Genomic DNA, 16,613 nt, shown 5'->3' with positions numbered 1-16,613 from the left:
AATCTAGTAAAATGTAATGTAATGCAACATACATGTATATTATGAATCTTTTTGTGTTCTTCTTTTACCATAAAGATCTGCTGATCAAATGAAAATAGATGCTATACATTTAGAAAATGTAAACAGTGCACTCGTGTTAACGATTTTCTTTTCTATTTGTTTCTCATTTTCTAATTTTCTCAAAAGATCATGAAAATAAAAAATTCATGAAAAATTTTCATTTTATGCTCGAAGAGTTTTCAGTCTGAGATCTCCTTCTGTGTGCTCGAAACGTAAAAACAAATAGTCGCGCAGCTAAAAAAGAAGATTTAATCTTCTTCTTCTTCCCAGATAGATTATTAATAAGTAGAAAATTGTAAGCGGAGTTTGGTTTTTCCTCCATATATTTTTAGTAAAAATCTTGTCGACTTAAAAATTTTATCTGATTAAATTTGAATGTCAAATTAAATTGACTAAAAAGAGTTACTACTGAAGAAAAAATTGTGGTTACATAACTTGAAAAGGATTTTTACAGCATATAATTTCTATATAGAGAAAAAAATAAAAAAAAAACAATTGAGTGTATATTATTTAAATTAAATTAATATAAATTAATTTTGCATAAGAGTTTCCTTTTTTAAATGAAAATTATTATTTTTTCATTAAAAAAAATTTAAAAACGAAATTTTAATTTTTCTTGGATATATATTTCTCATTTTTATTTTTCTCTTATTGTACCTATTTGAAGATTCAAAAAACTCGCGAAAATTTGAATGCGCGTTTGTATGTATTCATTTACAATAATTTTCATTTTTCGTCTTGAACAAATTAAAAATAAATTTTAAGAGCGTAAATATTTTTATATTTGAAATATATGAGAATTTTTGGGAGAAAAATTCTCAAAAGAAGAAAATGAAGTGCTTGAAAAAAATGCCTCTACTTTACTAGTATTGAATGTTTTCTTTTTATTGCAATGCATTACGCTATTTGTCACCTTAGAATTTTCATCATTTCATTATAATGTCATCGAACGACGTTATTTCCATTCTAAAATTATCTAAATTGTCTTTTAATTTCGATGGATTGGATCTACGAATACTCTGCTATTGCTGTTGATTAAAGTAATTGTATAATTATGATACAAAAAAAATTTGATTTGTGACGTACGTCAAATCTGAAAAGGATTTGAAAAAGTCAAGGTTTGGGGCGAGGAAACAATTTTAGAATTGTAAATATGAAGGATAGTAGGACATTTAATTATCAAAAAATTGAAGATCTTAAAACAATTTTTGATGAGTTACTCAATACTACTAAGAGATATTTTTAGAAATTATCATCTGATGCCATCAAATTTTTTTTACAATTTTAAAACTTTCATAACACATAAAAATATTCAACGCCAAGAAATCACAATGAATTTTTTTTTGTGGCATTTCAACATGCATTTTATTTTCTGGCTAATATTCATTTTTTTACCAAATTTTTAACTATACATACCTAAAATTGACTTAAACAAATTCACTACATTAAAACAATTTAAATAAATACAATTTTGTTCGAAGTTAATTCGTTTCAATTTATGTACCACATACAAATATATGTTAATGTGTAAATACTAAATTAATTCGTGCCTAGCAAAGCAACGATGGGGAAAAAAGGAAAAAATAAAAATCAGACTGCAAATATTCAACAAAATACTGTAAAATTGGAAAGTGAAAACTTTGAAAAAGATGAAAAATTTCAAATAATGGAAACACCTAAAGTGGAAGAGTTAAAAGTGGAGACAGAAATAGTTGAAACTTTAGCAGAAGAAAGTAATGAATCAAAGGAAGGAACATTAAAATCAAAGAAAAGACGTAATCGCAAAAAGAAAAGTAGGTTTCCTTAAAACGTATTTATCCATTGATGATCTATTAATAATTTCAATTATTGATCAGTATTGTTTTTGGATCAAATACCAAAAGGATACAAATAATTTAAAAATTTATTTTCTATGTGTAGATACAGCAACAGAAATAAACATTGAGGAAGCAATTGAAGAAAAAGCTGGATATGTAAATGAAAAAGAGGAAATCTTGAATCTTGCAAATGAAATGAAATCTGAATCTGCTGAAGAAAAACCATCATCAGCTGATGCATCAACAGATACGTTAAAAAAGAAACGTCGTCGAAATAGAAAGAAAAATGTTGGTAACGTGGGTGATGTTCAAGAAGAAAATGTCCAAGAAACGATTAAAAATGATGACTCAGGAGAAATCGTTATGGAAAAACCGGGAGAGGATACTTTATCTTCTCAACAAAATACTTTGAAGCGAAAGAGAAATAAAAACAAAAACAAAACTACAGTTAATCAAGAACAAAACGAAATAATTGCTGAAAAACCATTAGAAAATGAGCAGCTTCAAAAAACCGAAACCAAACGTGAGCAAAAAGAAAAAGTTGAACCACAAAGAAGAGGAAAGAAACCAAAACGTTTTGATTTAAGCTCAAAGAAAACTATATCAGATGAGTTGCAAGAACGACAAGAACGGGAGCAGAAGGAAGCTCAAGCACATATTAAAAATGAAATAGCAAAACGTGAAAAATTGTTAGAGACTATTGATTTGGTATTAGACTGTCATAAAACTGAAGTTGAGTTAGCAAAGAATCAACAAGAGTCATTAAAAGATGTCAAATTATTGAGTCAAGAGGCTGCCAAGCCTCGTTCACCAACATTAGCTTCAAAAACTTCTAAACAATCATCAAGTAAGAAATCAACACCAGCAGAAGAAGAATTGGTTAATAAAATAGAACAAGTTTTAGGAATGACAAAACTTGAAATTAAAAACGCTCAAACTCAACAAGCATACGTTAGTCGTCTTGAAGCAGAAGTGGCAAAAGTTAAACAAAGTAAGGACATTTTACTTGGAGGACAAACTAGTTCTGCTGTTCCACCTCATATCCAGAAAATGGCCAAAGAAATGCGAGATCTCACTAAAGGTGAAGTTCCAAAAACCAAGGACGAACTAATCAAAGAAATCGAATCACGAGATGCACTAATGTCAGAAATTAATAGAGTTTTAGACAATACAAAAAGTGAAATTAATAAAGTTCAGAAGCAACAAAAAATTATTCAGAATCTCGAAGTTGAATTGAACAAAATGAAAGATCAAGAAATTGTTGAGAAATTGATAGCTCTTACCGAAGAAGAAGAATCTCAAGAGCCACCTCCACCACCTAAACAATCTCCTGCCACAGCTTCACTTTTAGATGCTCTGATGGCAAATGTTGGAAAGTTAAAAGAAATCCAAGCATTAAAAGAAAAGCAGAAATCTGAGGTTAAAGTTTCTGAAAAATCGGAAGTTCAAGAAATTCCTGAAAACATTAAAGAAGCTGTTAAATTACAAGATGCAGAACTAAAAGTTGAAAATGATGCTGAAGCATTATCTGTTGCCGAAAAACCAGAAAAAGAAAAATCTAAATCACCACAAAAGGATGCAAAAAAAATTATTACTGAGAAAAAACAGTCATCACCAGAGAGTTCACCAAAAGAACAAAATAAGCATGCAAATGATCAAAAGAAACAGCCACAAAAGGTACCCCAAACAAAGTCTAAAGCTGAGGAATTAATAAGTACTGAAAATAAAAAGGATAATATTTTGGAAAAAATTAAATGTGTAAATGATAGTGTTTCCGTTAAAGAAATAAAAGAAATATTGCACGAACTTCCTGAAATAAAAGCTCCTATGGACTTACATGAATGTAAATCAAAACCGGATGACGTAAAACTTGAAGCGATTAAGCATGAAAATCCCGAATCGCCAAAAAAAGAACCCAAGAAAAGAGAACATAATAAAGATAAAGGAAAGAATGATAAAGAAGTTAAAAATATAGAAATTGAAAACCAAGAAAAAAAAATTCTAAAAACTGAAGAAAAAAATAAAGAACAAGCTCAGGGAAAGATTGAATCTCTTGATTGTAAGAATAACAAAGACGTAAAGCTAGTTATGCCAGTTGAAGTTAAACCAATTACATCATGTGAGCCAGTATCACAAGAGTTTAATATAAATGAAAATAAAAATAGTTTAAATCTGAAAGGAAATGATCAGAAGAAAAACGATAAGGAACAAAAAACTTCGCCAAAAAGCTCTCACAAAAATAAGAATCATAAGCATGAAAAGAAAGATGTCCTAAAAGGAGTTCCTGAGGTGATTCCTCTAATTCCAATCACTGTTCAAAAGCCAAGCATGGCAGAAATGTTAAAAAATGCTCCTGATCCACCACCAGATGAAATTAAAAAACAGAATGATGATGTTAAAGTTGAAGCAGCTCCTTTAGCAAGACCTGAATCAGCAATAATTGAAGTAAAACCATCTGAACAAATCAAAGAAATAATGCAGCCAATAATGAAAGAGACCACGGAAGAAAAACTGTGTAAAGAAATTGCAAAAAATTCAGATGATGAAGCTATCAAAGTTAGTTCCGAAATACAAGATGATGAAATGGTTATTGTTAATAAAGCGGAAGTTGAAGCAGAAATAAAAGAAGAAAAAGTGAATGAACAAGATTTTACCGATCCAAAAAACGTGCAAAGAGGCGGTTTTGTGTCTCCTGCTGATGCAAAAGATGCAAAGCCGCTGAAGAAAGATGATAAGCAGCAAGCGAATAAGAATAAATCACCGATAAAAACCCCGCCAAGACCAACTCTTCAAAAGGGATTAGATGGAAAAACTCCACAAAATAAAACAATAATACAAAAACCTAAATCGGAAGTCCAAGCTAAAATCAATTCAAAACCTGCAGATGCAAAGAAGCCTTCACAAGCACCAGCAAAATCACTATCACCGACTGTAGAAAAACCTCAACCCAAGTTTGAAAGTGCTAATAATGTCTCAAATGATACACCTTCCCAAAAAATTGATGTCCAAAATTCATCGCACGAAATTACACCACCCAGCACTGATAAACCAAAAGTTCCACCACGTCCCGATGTAACTAAAACTAGTAATGTAAAACCTGTACCGAGAGCAGGTAATGTAACTAATCAGACAGCTTCACCTATTAAAACTAAAACACCCTCGGTTGCTAAGGCAACTACAACTAGCACTGCCCAATCACAATCACCTACTGCCAAGCCGAAGCCAACAGTTTCACAAACACGACAATCAGCCACTTCAAAAACCCCTATCAATACTAAAAGTACTAACCAAAAGCCATTAGCTACACCACAAAAAGCAAATAGCACTAAAACAGCAACACCAAAATCTGCATCATCTATGGTAATTTGAATTCCAAAATCTCATTTAACATTCATTATGATTTCTATTTTATTAAACTGTGATTCTGATTTTAGGCTTCGGCAACTGAAACAAAATAATCTTTTAAATCATTTAGTCAACCAGCATTTAGAATAAATAAAATGGATGAAAAATCAATGAATCCCATCAAGCGTCCTATAACAACATCAAGTTCCGATAATAATACTAATCAAATGAAAGCACTTTTAACAAAAGATGGCACAATAAAAATTATTTTACCATCAACTTTGACTGGAAATTTACAACGAAATTTTTTTTCAAAAGATGTCACCGATGCAGTATCATCAAGAATTCAAAATGAAAAACCATTCATAAAAGGATACGTCTCTAACGAAAATTTTGGAAGTAGTGATGATCAATATTCAGAGTATAAAATAACGCCACGTCAAATATTCTGTGCATCAATTTGTCAAGTATGTACATAATTTTGCGTAATTATGGGTCACTGGATTGACTCAATCAATTTTCCTAGGTCTGTAAAGTTAATTTGAGTCGATATTTTCTGTGCAATCAATGCAAAATGATTGCATACTGTAAGGAAGACCACATGAAGATTGATTACCTTAATCATAAAGGTTTATGTATGGCTATTCAATTAATAGCCAAACGAAGAGGTGATTTTTTTTTATTCAATAATTTGATCATTTATTTCAATAATTAACTATGATTAATCTCATCAGGAGGTCATGTCTACAATATGGCAAAACATCTCTCAAGAATGGAATTCAGAAATCTTCGGCTGCATACAATATATTTATGTGAACAATTTTTAAATCGATCACTACTCACGTTTGAGCGAGAAGTTTTTCTTTTTCCTAGACTCTGTTATTACAACCAATGTCGAGAGTGGAGATCTAATTTATTGAGTGATTGTGGAAAATGTGGACAAGTAATTAAATTACTATATCAATATGAAATGATTTTAAAATTAAAAATTGACTTAACTATTTTTATTAGATTTCATTTTGTTCACTACATCCTTTAAATGATAGTCACAAATTAATATGTAATTCTTACGCACTATTCAAAAGAATTGTATTGCACGAAAAATCATACGGAAAAATTAACATAGCACTTCCACAAAAAGTTTTAAAAAAGATTCCAATTTTGACTGATAATGTTCAAGATATCATGCAGTTATTATATAAAAATGTGACTGCATTTGAAGATGAATGCATAAATGCTGCATTAATGCAAATCGTCACAGCACCTTTAACAACATTTTATTCAATTCAAAAAGTAGGAATTGAATTTTCGGAAAGATTAATCATTCATTTTGTTGGTATAGTTATCTTAAAATATGGCACAAGATATAGTTTTTACTAATAGTAGATTATTTTATCATTAGGTGCAGAATTAAAATTTGAAGCTGACCGACTTGAAAAATGGGAATCGCTATTCCTTCATCTTGCACATGGTGTGACTGATTTGCAGATAATGTTCATTGGATCTGAATTAAATTTTGAAAACCTTCCGGTGGAAATTATATCTCGAACAAGGTATTTACAGTTTTTATATTAAATCTTGTTATAATTTAAAATTAAAAATAACTTTTTTTAGAGTATGTAAAATATGTCGTCAAAATTGCTGTGGTATAAGATTCGATTTTCAATGCAAAAAATTCTATCATGATTACTGTGAAAGTTCGGCATTTGTTAAACCTGACTTTGTATGCTTCTTTAATCCTGCCTTACACCGTTCAGGATTTTGTGGATTTGATACGTGGCCAATGACGATTGAAGCAGCTTTAAAAACTGGTTCACCTCTTCTAGTAACTTCGACTACTGAGAATGAATGTTATTTAGATTTAGACAGAATTAAAAAAGTCACAAATAATGATGTTGAAATTTTAATACCACCTTTAAAGAATCCTTACGCTAGTACACGACCTGAAAGAAACTTTGCATCCGATGATGAAGATCCAATCATGTTCAAAAATAATTATTTATTTGCCATCGCTAAAACACATGATTTAATTGATCTTTAAATTTTCCCTCCCTGATTTTTCATCCATAAACCCGGTTTGATATTTTTCCTCAGCATTTTATGTTTTGTGTGATATCCATTTTTGGTTGAAGTTTGAAAATAAAGCAAGTAAAAAATGACTTTTAAGAATTTTAAATTTCAAAAATTATATTATTTCTTTATTTTTTTACTGCTATGATTTATTAAATAAACCTACACCATATAATAAATTTCTCCTGGAAAAATGTAGTGTTATGAACGGTGATTTTTTTGTAGGAAAAGTTCTAAGTAAATAATTTTCTCCGCTTCTTACATTTGGATTATGAGAAACATTGAAACTCTCGACATTTAGATCTTCACATAATTTTGAAAAGTCCCACAACTTAAGTTTACAATCAAGTGCACCTGACGCTAAAATAGTTCCATCACGACTAAAGCATAGCGAATGAATTGTCGATGTATGACCATCTAGACTTGCGACTAAATGTCCATGTTCCAAGTCCCAAACATTTATTACTTTATCACTTGATCCACTGGCTAAATACCGTCCGCATTTTGAAAAAACAAGGGAATAGATAGCTCCTTTATGGCCTGTCATTAATCGTACGTGACTGCCACCCGATAAAACATCCCATAATCGAACAGTTCTATCAGATGATCCAGTAGCAATGTAATTTGAATTTGGATGAAATGTGCAAACATCAACATCAGATAAATGACCCGCAAAAATCCTTAATGGGTGTGGAGAATCTGTAGCCCAAACGCGAGCAGTCTTGTCATGGGAACAACTGACAAAATAGTACCCATGTGGTGAGAATTTTACATCCCAAACTGGATTTAAATGGCCTTTGTATACTACAAGACATGTCCATGTCTGGAGCGACCACAATCTTATCGTACAATCCTCAGAACAAGAAAGTAAAAGAGATCGATCGAATGTAAATGAACAATTATACACTGGACCGGCATGTCCTAACAACATTTTTGATGTTTCTGCTTTTCTTTCATCCAACATTCTAACAAGTATATCATCGACTTCGGTATCAATTTCCTTTAATTGTTCAGCAGATTTTAATTCATTTAACTTTGCGGGTGTCATAGTCCAAACTTTAATTGTAGCATCAGAGAAACCAATTGCAATTAAAGAAGAGTCTTCAGCAATTTCAGCACATGTTACTGTATGCAAAGAATTCAGCAATGTATAATAACAAACAGAAGGCAAAGAATCTGGCCCTAGACTTACGCGTTTTTGTGTCTCACGGAAAACTTTAATTTTTTCATTTATGTCAATCTCACGTAATTGAGGTAAATAGACTCTATCTGATAATGGAGCATTTGGATCCGACCTTCCTTTCTTTCCAAACAATATATCCTTCTTTATTTTCTTCTTTTTTGGACGTTCCGTATCAAAATCATTTTCATCTTCATCTTCTGGCAAAGGCGTCTGTGTCATTATTAGCTGATAATCAGGCTCTTTTAATAATCCATGATAAACTTGTATTCTATTGTCTTGTCTTCTAGCTTCACCCAACAAAGAACCAGCAGTTGCTTCACATTGTTTTTTATTTCTAGCCATTCCTTCATATAGATCAAAATACAAATGCTCATTGATTATATTCATAACGATACTAATTTTCTTCTCTTGGAGATGCCGTTTAAGCAGTGACAATGTGTCGCGAGAAATACGAATTATGAATTCATTGGATCTAAAAGTATCAGCTAAATCATTTCCACGCATCTGACTTCTTTTTGTAATCATAGACAATCTTTTAATGTCATCTTGATAGTAATATTCTTGTTCCGGACCAAACTTTTCCATAAATTCTTTTGCTTGACATTCATGGCCATTATAAACAAGTTCAATATACATATGAACGAATACAGGATATAAAATCATATTCAGTTCAAACTAAAAAAAAATACTCTTGAAATACCTTTGCACTAACCAAACTTAATGAAAACATACTTTAAATGTATCCAGTGAAGAATCAACAAATTTTCGTAATTCATAATAACAAGAATTATAAACATCTGGATCTCCTCCGCTCTCATAAGTCTGCAAAACGCTATCTGATGCATCATGTGTGAAACTTTCAGGTATATCATAAAGATTTGCTTCTTGTTTTAAAATATTCTCTGTGTCCTTAAAAATTATTTAACAACGTTTTCATGTTAATACATACACTGACTTTATATATCATAAACTACCTTCAAATTGTACTTTTTCAATACTTGTATTACAGCCAAAATATCATTTTTATTAGTTACACTCATTTTTATACAAAAATATTAATTAAGAACTAGGTTGAAATTTTCCTTTGTTTTAAGTTGAAGCGGGAAAAACGAGGTACACAATTGAAGCAAAACTTTCCCTTTTAACATGTAGTTTAAAAAAATCGTTATAAATCAGTCGTATTCTTTTTTTCTTTTTTTAAGCATTAAATTATGAGTAGATGGATACTTTAAAAATCGAGGGGATTTTGGACTTGATAATCTATCGGTATTTCGATGTGTTGATGGAGATTCGACTTTCTTATTTTCATCCATGTTGATTTGAATGTTTTTATTCTCTGCTGTATTATGTTCTCTAGTTACGAATTTTTGATTACTATTACGTGATTTAAGAACATCGATGGCTTCCTGCTTGATTCTTACTTGACTCATATCTACTTTATCATTATAAACCATGCAAAAGTCACCAATTTTAACAATATTACCCTTATTATATTTGTAAATTGTTAATTCCGATTTAAATATCAGTGTATAACATTTTGTCATGTAAATTATATCGCCGGCTTTCAAAAAAGATACACGTTTGTCGAATAAAGCACCTTATAAAAAATGCAATGAAAATTGACGAATTAAGTACCTAGTGAATTAATGAAAATTTTATTCTTTGCTTACAACAAATTTTTGCTGTTTTATCAGCGATGATTAATCTATAAATGTCTTTTTTATTTGAGAGAATTTTTGGAGGTTCTATTTCTAGAATGATAGCACGAATGTTTAAATTATGCATATCGACTTTTAAGTCTATTATTTTATTATAATTAACAAAATTTTCCATTTTTCTCTGAATTTTAATTTTTTTTTTCTTTGAAACGAAGATGATAATTTCAAAAAATGTTTTGTTAAAACAAGCTATACAGATCTTAATAAATTTATAAATTAAAATTAACATGTTATCGAGTAATTTGATTGGAAATTATAAATTTGTGCTGTTTGTGGATAATTTCGGAATAGATCCGAACTGGAAGACAATATTAACAAACCTATTAGAAGAACAAAATCAGAACTACAAATTTTACAATGAGTTTGAGAATATTTTAGAGAAAAGCTGTATCATTTTAGGATCACTTTCGGAACTTGAACTTAAGTATTCAAGTCATATCTATGAAAATATTTTTAGAAAAATTCAAGAATTAAAATCCAGTGAAAATGTTTTGCAAATATTCGGATGGATCAGTAGCAAGAATGTTCAGAATAAAATTCTTTTGTCATTTTTGGAGCATATGAGCAACTTGACAGTCACAATTAATAATAGTCAGCATATGACAATTGTTTCAAAAAATAAATCAGGCATTATAAGATCAAGAGAATACGTCCATGAGTTATCATTAGGAAAAACGTCTATTAAAGAGTATAAAAAAGAAAATATTCAATTGATAGCACCGGAGGTGAATGTGGAAAATATGGGAACCTTCAAGATTGGTCAAAAAGCTGATGAACTTGAAGCAAAACGAAGCCTAAAACTTCCATTTGAAATAATGTGAGCATTAGATACATATTAAATTAAAAAACAGTATTGATTAAACCAATTTTAAATTTATATTTTTTTTCTATTTAGTGATCTTCCAAATAAAACTGCAAATGTCAAGCAAGAAGGGAAAATAATTTATACACCTGATATTACCGACGATTTTGATGAAGAAGATGATCCAGATAATGATTTACAATTTTAAATTTACTGTCATTTAGTCATCAATAATATCAATAAATGTTTTTTTATTCCGTTCAGAGAAAAAGAAAACATAAATACATGAATTAGACATATTGTACTATTGAAGAATTTATAAATACAGAATAGTGATAAATGCAATGTATTTTGAATGTCTTTTTTGATTTTTCAAAAAACATTCAATGATTATGAAAAAAAAGTGGCCTTGTCGATTGGAAGTACCTATCTACCACAAGAAAAAATAGATCGTTACTCGAAGAAATTTATGTATTTTTCTACTGTTCAATGGCACTTAAATTGAATGAAAACGGATCTGATATGGGCATGAAATTTAATGCTTCAAGTACAAAACGACGATTGAAAATGTACATAGATATAAATATTGCAACAGTTTGATTGATTTTACGTACATATCTAACAGGAATTGTAAAATGATAATTTTAATTCATATCGCTATGATGACGAACCATCAAAATTTCCATAATCTGTTAATAATTCACTTTTGGGATCAGGTGACATTGAGCTCCAGAGTGATTTTTTACATTCATTAAATTTAACAATGTTTTTTGATGTTAGATAACTAGGGCCAAAATTACCCAAATATGTTCCTATTATATCCCGTATATTTTTCTGATTGTAGGATATGCATGTGTCTTTTATTAAATAAAAATTTGCTATCAGTTTATCTAAGTGATGACTTGAATTTAAATCTTTGGTCATTGTGTTGTTAAAACTCGGAATCACGAGAAATTTTGTAAGTCCAATGAGTGACTTCTTCTGCAGAAGTTTGACTGTCCAAATGCCACTCATTAGAGGATGCTTTAAATTGGATTTTGAGAAATTAATTGATGTCACTGTAATGTCTTCTATAGTTATTTCTCCAATATCCTCAACTTTATTATCAGGATTTGTCCAAACGACAGTTAATGTAATTGTTGAATTTTCAACTTGCGATGTACTAGATAGTTTCATAATCAAACATGGTTCAGAAACTTGAGTGATAATTCTTGGAAAATTTCTTGATATTTGCTCCTAAAATGATTTTAAAATGTTTGATTAGGAAATTTCAAAAAAATAATTTTTTTTTTTTTACTTTTTGATCGAAATCCGTGCTAACATCTAATTGCATAATCTTTTTTGCGATTTTGTTCGATTTTGAAACTTGCGCGTGTTGATTATTTGGACGGCACCATGTTTCAACCTCTAAAGTAATATTCTCATTAAATTTTGCTTCATGTCTTATAAGAAATCCTTTATAAACATCTAAATCAAAATAGTCAGTAATCTCAAGTACATTTCCAGGCTCGTAAAATTGTTGAACTAAATTTGATTTGGAATTAATTCGTATCAAACTATTTGCAAGTAATAAAATTGCTTCATTTGACGGGGAGCTTTTGTCTTTAAAATGATAAAGACTTTGCCAATAGCTATTTAAATTTAAGTAGCCGTCAATATAGGGTCCAAAAAGCCATTCCTCTAAAATTTAAGACATACAATTATAAATTCTAAATAAAAAAAAAGACAATGCATTATTAGATACCTAATTGTAATATCACAAGTTGGTTTACAACCGGTTCGAATTTTCGTCCAAAAAACAATTGTTTTGCTTCAGTTGCTTGCAATCGAATCCAGTCTTCAGGTTTAAAATCGTTTGGAGAACATCCACACCAATCGCAAATATGTCTGTATTGACATTTGCATCCTAATTTTCGCTTCCAATTAGTTATATGAAGATTATTGTCAATGTACGAATCACAAAAGATTGAGTTCCTAATAGCTGTATGAAAAAACGATTCAGCAGGAAGTAAAGTAAATCGAAAAATTTTGAGTAAGCCTTCAACGAGCTCGTCTTTTTCTTCTGCCGTTACATATTCTACAAATTTCCTTGATAAGCATATCCAATCACTTCCGCCATCAATTTGGATGCCAAGAGGCAATGAACGGTCCCCTATACGCCACATGTGAGTATCACACTCTACAAAGGTTTTGTCTAGTCCTTGCTTTTGAATGAATCTTTGAGCTTCTCTACCATGCGATTTTACAAAATTCTTATTTTTATTTGCTGTTAAGAATTCAGTTAATTTATCTATAGTTTTTATAGGAAAATCACTTTCACTTAGATTTAATACAAAATCCCACTTCCAATCAGATTCCAATAAGTCAGCCATACAGCTTAGTAGCATTTCTAATAATGACGCGCCTCCCCAAATAGTTGCCAATCGTTTTCTTGAAAGACGAATGTTTTGAAATGCTGTCTCTAATGATAATAATTCTCGATAAAGATAATCTTGACGCTAAAAATAAGCATAATATAGGAATTATAAGGATTATATGCAATGAATAATTTACTGTTATTCATACCGTATCAACATGAATATAATAGAAATGATCAACACTATAAATTGACTTAATTAAACGATAAACTTGTCTCAACGCTCGTCCATTTAGAGTTAATAAAAACACAATCTTTGCTCTTCTCTCTGCAATTTTCGGCTGAGTTTCGGCTACTTGCGGTGAAAACTCTGGAAGAATAATGAGGATTAATAAAATGTCATCGTAAAATGTGAATTAAATAGCTTACTTGCAATTCCAGTTTCATATACATTCATTGTAAAATATCCACCACAAATTGTCTTTTCTGCCGGACATTTCATGTTGCAGCTTGAATCAGGAAGTTTATGTTTAATATCTGGTTCAGTATTTCCACAAAAGCATTCTGTTGAATATTGCACACCAGCAAAAAGATATCCAGATTGAAGGCATGTCTGAATGCATTTTTTGGCCGAATTAGATTCTTTAAAATTGGAATATAATTTGGATAAAAGACGATTCTTTTTATTATCTTTAAAACAACCAATTGAACGATTCGCAATATAATTGCCGCTAGGACATGAATTTGGAAGTGTATTAGGATAAAATGTATTAGTCTTTATAGCGCATGCCACATCTATAATGTGCTCTTTACACGGTTGTGTTTTCGCTCGCTGAACTGCTGATAGAACTTCCTTATCTTTTAAAATATCACATTTTGGTTTAAATTTCAATTCGCTGAGTAATGTTGCTAATGTTTTCTCTTTATCATTTTTAAGTGCGCTGGTTTCTTGATGCTGTATATTTGAATTAATTATATCCTCATCATCATTTAATGATGATTTTATATCGTTTATACTTTGGAATCTGTCCTTAAGAATATTAATTTTTTCTACAAACAACTTATTGCCTGATTCGATTGGAATTTTAATTGATTTATATGCGAGAAACACTTGAATTAATAATATGACAATTCCAAGTAGAAATAACAATTTATAGCGACGAACTAATATAAAAAACATAGTTAAATGAAGCGTAGATCGTCAAAAATGATTAGTGATTATTCAATAGCCTTTTAGTTTCGTTTAATTTTATCATTTGACTAATTTAAGAACTTTATTCAGTATTCTCAATTTTTTCCTTCTTTAACATAATATCTGCTTATCAAACTCCTTTATCTCAATAGAATCTGTCACGCCTTTGTGATTTAGCACAAAACCGTATATGCTAAATCACTAAAACTTGTCAATTTTTAACATTTTTTTAAAATAAATTATCATCCTCCTGCCTAATTAAATTTTTGTTTTCTTTAAAAACTAGCGTAAAGCCCTTTAGATTTGAATTTTATGAAAACGTTAGAAAAAAGCTGCGCACAAGCAAAATTTATTTTTTTTTGTTCACATGATAAATTAAACGGTTTATGTTAAAATATTTTTCCTTACATATGTATAATCATGTATTGTCATAAAAGAAGCGAGGGTAACAAACATATTGCAAAACGTGTGCTGTTTTAACATCTTTAACCTATAAAAGGCCACAAGATGTGTTGATATTAAAATTAATTGCCTTTATGAATTAATGGGACAGAAGTATGTTCGATTTCATAGAAAATACTTTTATTCTCCATTTGTTTCATTAAATACAATAAAAAAATGAAGAACCATAACGCACCCAACTAAGAAAGAATTTTCCACTCAAATAGTTTTTAATGATCTAACCGATTGTAATGAAATTCTAATGAAAATTAAATAAAGAAGAGAAAAGAACTACCGAAAAAAGAAATAACACAAAAGAAAACGCCAGCATATACAAAAAGAAGACTCTTATAAAGGATGAGGTTTTGAAATTGCACAGTTTCGACAGTTAATCATTCACGCAAAAATAATGCACTTATAAACAATGCCGAAAAGAAAAAAAAAGATAAAAGAATCGAAAACAATTGGTCTCAACATTTTTTAAATCTGTGAAAATAACAAAATAAAAATGTTGGATACATGAAAAATCTCATAATCTTAAAACCGAAAATAAATGGTTGTCTAATTCCAAATTTATAACCGTAATAATGTGATTTTGAGAAATTAATTTTCAAAAGAGGCACGAAGGATGACAAAAAGCGAAAGAAAGGCAAAATATGTGAAGTTCTTTAATATCAATTCAAGCATTTAGGACCTTCTTGTATTGCACATATAAAACGCATAAGTCGCATCTAACAATCTTAAACCGATTTAAAAGTCTTAAAATCTTCTTATGGTAACATAAATAGAAAGTAAACAAAATAACATAAAACATTCCTTTTAGGAAAATTTGTTAAAAATATAAATTCTAATTAATATTTGTTAGAAATTAAATTTTTTTTTCGATTATGTAATTAAAAATTAATGCGCTTTAAGTTTGCTTTTGGTTGAATTTTATACTTTTTTATAACAAAAGGATCCACAAAAGAAGACAATTTTTCTTAATATTAAACAGAAACAATCGGCATCGTCGTCCTATAGATATCCCACTGAGTATATGTGCCTTCATTGCTTGTAATTGTCTGCATTAGATGGACCTTTGGTGCTATTGTTTGAGTCAAAAAATAATAATTTTCTTTAAATTTCAAATAAATTGAAATTCTTAACAATATATACGGAATCGATTCTTTTTGAGACCAAAGTATCTTTTTGCAAAATTCTTATTTACACATTGAACAAAAGGTGGCAATAAATCACAAAATTCTCTCATTTTCTCTTTCTTTTAAATAACACCTTGACTACCCTTTTTCAACAATTTATTTTCTACTTCTTCTCATTTTCAGCTTTTATAATGGCTCATAAAATGGACCTTTTCGGAATAACAAATTTTACCAGATTGACTTCTGCTAAAATCATTGTTTTACATTCTCAAGAGGATCCTTTCATACATTCGGCAATCTGCATAAAAGCTGATTTTTTTGTTCAATTAGAAGAAACTTGTAATTTGTACACTTTATTATTCATACCTATAAACCATGAAATTTATATCCATCGTATGTTAATAAATCTATATGACGATTGTTCACAAGATTGTACATTAACTCATACTAAATTAAGGAATGTGGATGGTATAGCAAATCAATGATCTTC

General features: G+C 29.8%; 6 protein-coding genes across 8 annotated transcripts; 3 read left to right on the top strand and 3 right to left on the bottom strand.

Annotated features, from left to right (window-relative positions):
- The first annotated feature begins 218 nt into the window (after window positions 1-218).
- Window positions 219-5,472, top strand: LOC139088791 (axoneme-associated protein mst101(2)-like). Of its 2 annotated transcripts, none has more exons than XM_070638085.1 (4): window positions 219-355; window positions 1,615-1,853; window positions 1,981-5,237; window positions 5,312-5,472. In XM_070638085.1, exons 2-4 carry the CDS (start codon window positions 1,625-1,627, stop codon window positions 5,333-5,335), a joined length of 3,510 nt encoding a protein of 1,169 aa, XP_070494186.1. In that variant the 5' UTR covers window positions 219-355; window positions 1,615-1,624; the 3' UTR covers window positions 5,336-5,472. The 2 variants fall into 2 exon arrangements, with proteins under 2 accessions (XP_070494186.1, XP_070494187.1); XM_070638086.1 differs by having other exon boundaries at window positions 235-355; window positions 1,620-1,853.
- On the top strand, window positions 5,378-7,263 carry LOC139088674 (uncharacterized). Its single transcript, XM_070637930.1, has 4 exons — window positions 5,378-5,689; window positions 6,234-6,558; window positions 6,625-6,775; window positions 6,837-7,263. The coding sequence occupies exons 1-4, from the start codon at window positions 5,378-5,380 to the stop codon at window positions 7,261-7,263; spliced, it is 1,215 nt and encodes a 404-aa protein (XP_070494031.1).
- A 134-nt stretch (window positions 7,264-7,397) lies between these two features.
- LOC139088793 (transcription initiation factor TFIID subunit 5-like) lies at window positions 7,398-10,273 on the bottom strand. 2 transcript variants are annotated; one of them, XM_070638087.1, is made up of 4 exons: window positions 10,146-10,273; window positions 9,450-10,072; window positions 9,208-9,384; window positions 7,398-9,150 (listed from the first exon to the last, which is right to left on the bottom strand). In XM_070638087.1, the coding sequence occupies exons 2-4, from the start codon at window positions 9,513-9,515 to the stop codon at window positions 7,435-7,437; spliced, it is 1,959 nt and encodes a 652-aa protein (XP_070494188.1). In that variant the 5' UTR covers window positions 9,516-10,072; window positions 10,146-10,273; the 3' UTR covers window positions 7,398-7,434. The 2 variants fall into 2 exon arrangements, with proteins under 2 accessions (XP_070494188.1, XP_070494189.1); XM_070638088.1 differs by lacking the exon at window positions 10,146-10,273 and having other exon boundaries at window positions 9,450-10,081.
- LOC139088673 (SOSS complex subunit B1-like) lies at window positions 9,648-10,019 on the bottom strand. Its single transcript, XM_070637929.1, has one exon. The coding sequence runs from the start codon at window positions 10,017-10,019 to the stop codon at window positions 9,648-9,650; it is 372 nt and encodes a 123-aa protein (XP_070494030.1).
- A 120-nt stretch (window positions 10,274-10,393) lies between the features above and the next one.
- On the top strand, window positions 10,394-11,982 carry Elp5 (Elongator complex protein 5). Its single transcript, XM_070637958.1, has 2 exons — window positions 10,394-11,010; window positions 11,089-11,982. Exons 1-2 carry the CDS (start codon window positions 10,421-10,423, stop codon window positions 11,201-11,203), a joined length of 705 nt encoding a protein of 234 aa, XP_070494059.1. The 5' UTR covers window positions 10,394-10,420; the 3' UTR covers window positions 11,204-11,982.
- Window positions 11,206-14,816, bottom strand: oxt (Xylosyltransferase oxt). Its single transcript, XM_070637956.1, has 5 exons — window positions 13,781-14,816; window positions 13,561-13,721; window positions 12,740-13,493; window positions 12,293-12,675; window positions 11,206-12,231 (listed from the first exon to the last, which is right to left on the bottom strand). Exons 1-5 carry the CDS (start codon window positions 14,529-14,531, stop codon window positions 11,653-11,655), a joined length of 2,628 nt encoding a protein of 875 aa, XP_070494057.1. The 5' UTR covers window positions 14,532-14,816; the 3' UTR covers window positions 11,206-11,652.
- Between the last annotated feature and the right edge of the window lie 1,797 nt (window positions 14,817-16,613).

Source organism: Chironomus tepperi, unplaced genomic scaffold (assembly GCF_022539635.2).
Source record: "Chironomus tepperi strain 1889 unplaced genomic scaffold, CSIRO-AGI_Ctep_v1 contig_170, whole genome shotgun sequence".
Lineage (NCBI taxonomy): Eukaryota > Metazoa > Arthropoda > Insecta > Diptera > Chironomidae > Chironomus > Chironomus tepperi.
The sequence above is the reverse complement of the archived record's forward strand: the minus strand, read 5'-3'. Positions and strand labels throughout refer to the sequence as shown.